Source organism: Macadamia integrifolia, unplaced genomic scaffold, assembly GCF_013358625.1.
Source record: "Macadamia integrifolia cultivar HAES 741 unplaced genomic scaffold, SCU_Mint_v3 scaffold1495, whole genome shotgun sequence".
Classification (NCBI taxonomy): domain Eukaryota; kingdom Viridiplantae; phylum Streptophyta; class Magnoliopsida; order Proteales; family Proteaceae; genus Macadamia; species Macadamia integrifolia.
This window is the reverse complement of record NW_024868230.1, coordinates 83017-86074: the sequence shown is the minus strand read 5'-3', so window position 1 is coordinate 86074 and position 3058 is coordinate 83017. Positions and strand designations below refer to the sequence as shown.

The window sequence follows — 3058 nt, the reverse complement described above, 5'->3', positions numbered from 1 at the left end:
CCCCCCCAAAAAAAAAAAAAACCCACCTTCCCCCTTGTTAAAGTTGAAACTTACAAGTAATTTTCATGAAGCAGGCACTTTTAGGCTGTGTTTGATGATATACATTCATGTAATAGATTATGGATCTAGAATCCTTTCTGAAGTGAGAAAAGAAAGAAGAATTAGATTTCAGAATGCATTATAGACCATAATTTAGTCCAAAAATGCAGACCAAACACAGCTTTAGAGTCCAATATGATATTACAGTAGTACAGGTCTAGTAATAATATCACATGTTCCTAATCCCTGAAAGTGGTCCATTTGATGGTTGGTTTGAATCATCAGATTTCTCCTAGGTAGGAACCAGTTGTCAGAATTGAAACATTCTACCATTTCTCTCTCTCTCTCTCTCTCTCTCTCTCATCATACCTGAACTTGGTTAATAGATGATGGATCAAAATTAGCATCTCCAGCTTGGCAAGTTCATTTCCAGGACATGCATGTACTCCACTGCCAAATGGCATAAATGTATTGGGTTTTGGTGCAACCTGCATACACCATTGGAAGATTAATTAGGACAGGAAAAGAAAAGAATAGTAAAATCTCTCTCTCTCTCTCTCTCTCTCTCTCTCACACACACACACACACACACAAATAATACTCCATTCTTTTTTATGCAAGATAAATATATATGAAACTCACACCTTACCTTGAATCTTGAAGGATCAAACTTCTGAGGATCAGGGAAGAATCCAGGATCATGGTGAATGTTTCTGAACAAAGGCATCACCTTCCAGCCTTTTGGAATAAGATATCCTGTCTCCATTCCCAATATCAATCGATATTCCTCTAAAGATTCAAGAATCTGAACAGTAAAAAATGAAGAAAGAAAATAAAAATCAAACTAATACCATCTCATTCTTACCCTTATATTCCACATCAGCAACTGCTTCCCTAAATGTGAAAGATATGATGCTTGCCATCCTCAAACTTTCTAATATAACCTGAAAATCAAAAATTCTCCTCAGCCATGCAAAGTAAACCCAATTAACAGAAAAAAAGGAGAGAGAGGTGCATTAGAAAAACAGATTATCTTCTTTCATATAATGAAAATTCTCATTCTGGTAAGGTGTGGGTGGGTGTGTAAGTAGTGCATACCTTGTGAGTATATACCATATTTCTAGTTTGAGCCCATGTCAAGGGCTGCTTCCCTTCATCATTAGATTCATATATTGCTTTCTGTTCAGCCTGCAACAATTTCTTTGTTAATTATGATCACTGTAGGTTGCTTAATGGCAAAATGTTGAAGTTAAGGCCATAAATGTTTGGATGATGAGGGACTCAATATATAATTCACTTTAAGTTCTTATTACCTTGACAGCTTCTAGAAGTTTGGGGTAATCATGGAGGTATTTTAGAATCCAAGTGAGAACACTAGCTGTTGTGTCTTGAGCTGCAAACAACACTCCAATTATGTTATCTGCAATTTGATGATCAGTCAGAATATTTCCTTCTTCATCTTTGGAGTTCATAAGACAACCCAAAAGATCATTCTCCACTAATCTCCTATCCTTCCTCTCAGAAATAATCTCACTTAGAATCTGATTCAGCCTCTTCCTTGCCTTTAAAAAAAAAAAAATGTTAGAAAAAGAAGAGAATTAACTTGAGAGAATTAAGAATCATAAGAGCAACACAGAGTGATCTAATGCAATTTCTTGCTTACCAAGACCGCGTTGTAGTAGGGAGTTCCTGGTATGTTTGTAGGAAAGGAATTGTAACCTTTATCTACTATGCAGTAGTTATTCTTGAGCTTTTCTTTGAGGTACACATCCAAGCTGCCAAAGATAGCAAGGATACCAACTTCAAAAGAAAACTGCAGTGGAGGAGGACCATATTAATGTTGGAACTTGGGTAGAACTTACCCTAAGATCAGAAGATGATGTACAAAACAAAAGAAATAGAACACCCAATGCCAGAAACAAAAGGAAGGGTTCTTCTTGTTAATAAGAGACTTCCAAAACCTAACCAACCTTCTTCATTTCATGAAAGGTGTTGACAATATGACCACCAGCCCAAGAATCCAATGTAGAAACTGCAACAGCTTCAATGTTGGAGATGAGTTTTCCGATAGGATGAGGAGAGAGTGAAGCCTGAACCAGCTTCCTAAGTCGAGTGTGGTAGTTTCCTTGGTGGAAAAACAGGGCAGATGGACCGATCATTTGCTCCTTACTTTTTGGGTACGTGGGCTTGAACAAATGAGCTTGAGTAACCAACACAAACCTAGCAGCTTCAGGGCTTGCCAGCATAACACAAGGGCAACCAAGTATGTGGGTCTTGAATATCTCTCCATACCTAATTAATCACAACCATAACATTCAAATCCATGCACCATATGATAAATTATAATATTAAGAGGAAAAAAAAAAGCTAGGGACCATAAGATGTGATGATGAAGAGAATGATGAAACCTTTTCTGTTTAGCTGCAAAGAAGACATTTGGGTCCTGAGTGTAGAGTTGAAGAGTCTCTCCTATGTAAGGCCACCCCATTGAACCTGGAGGTAATCTAGCTCTTTGCTGAGATTTCCTTTTATGTTTTCTCAAGAAGATACATGAGAGAAGTGTAGGAAGAAAGAGAAGAAAGTATACAAGAACTCCACCCATGTCCGTCTTACACAAGAGTGACAAATTCTGACCTGGAGGGGATAGGTATCTCTGTGTCTTCCATTCTGAGAAGAGGGAGAGGGAAGGTTGGTGGGTATATATAGAGTGATGGGAGATGAATGGATATGATAGAGAGGATATTAATCCAGTATATATGAATTTTCAAATTAAGATTCGAGTTTAGCTGCAATCTTTGATTTCCCCAAGAAATCCAGGTGAACAGTTGAGCTTCTGCCAAGTGTTTATCTTGGTTTGTTCTAAGATTAATATGGCAAGGTTCTCACCTTATTAAATGGGCGAGTGAGAGTTTCAAGACAACATTTACTCTCTCTCTCTCTCTCTCTCTCTCTCTCTTTATCTTTTCCCCCCAAAACAATACACTCCTTATCTTTCACAATCTTTACCCCAGTCGCCCAC

The 3058-nt window shown here is 37.8% G+C and overlaps 1 protein-coding gene across 1 annotated transcript in view; it reads right to left on the bottom strand.

Annotated features, from left to right (window-relative positions):
- Positions 1–2857, bottom strand: part of LOC122063941 (abscisic acid 8'-hydroxylase 4) — a 3310-nt gene extending 453 nt beyond the window's left edge. Inside the window, exons 1-8 of the mRNA XM_042627617.1 lie at positions 2448–2857; positions 2010–2331; positions 1703–1852; positions 1353–1601; positions 1138–1227; positions 905–983; positions 689–795; positions 409–527 (exon numbers count right to left, since the gene is read on the bottom strand). Of these exons, the coding sequence (XP_042483551.1) occupies positions 409–527; positions 689–795; positions 905–983; positions 1138–1227; positions 1353–1601; positions 1703–1852; positions 2010–2331; positions 2448–2641 (1310 nt within the window). The 5' untranslated portion in view covers positions 2642–2857. The remainder of the gene's footprint in view (positions 1–408; positions 528–688; positions 796–904; positions 984–1137; positions 1228–1352; positions 1602–1702; positions 1853–2009; positions 2332–2447) is intronic.
- Positions 2858–3058: the final 201 nt, after the last annotated feature.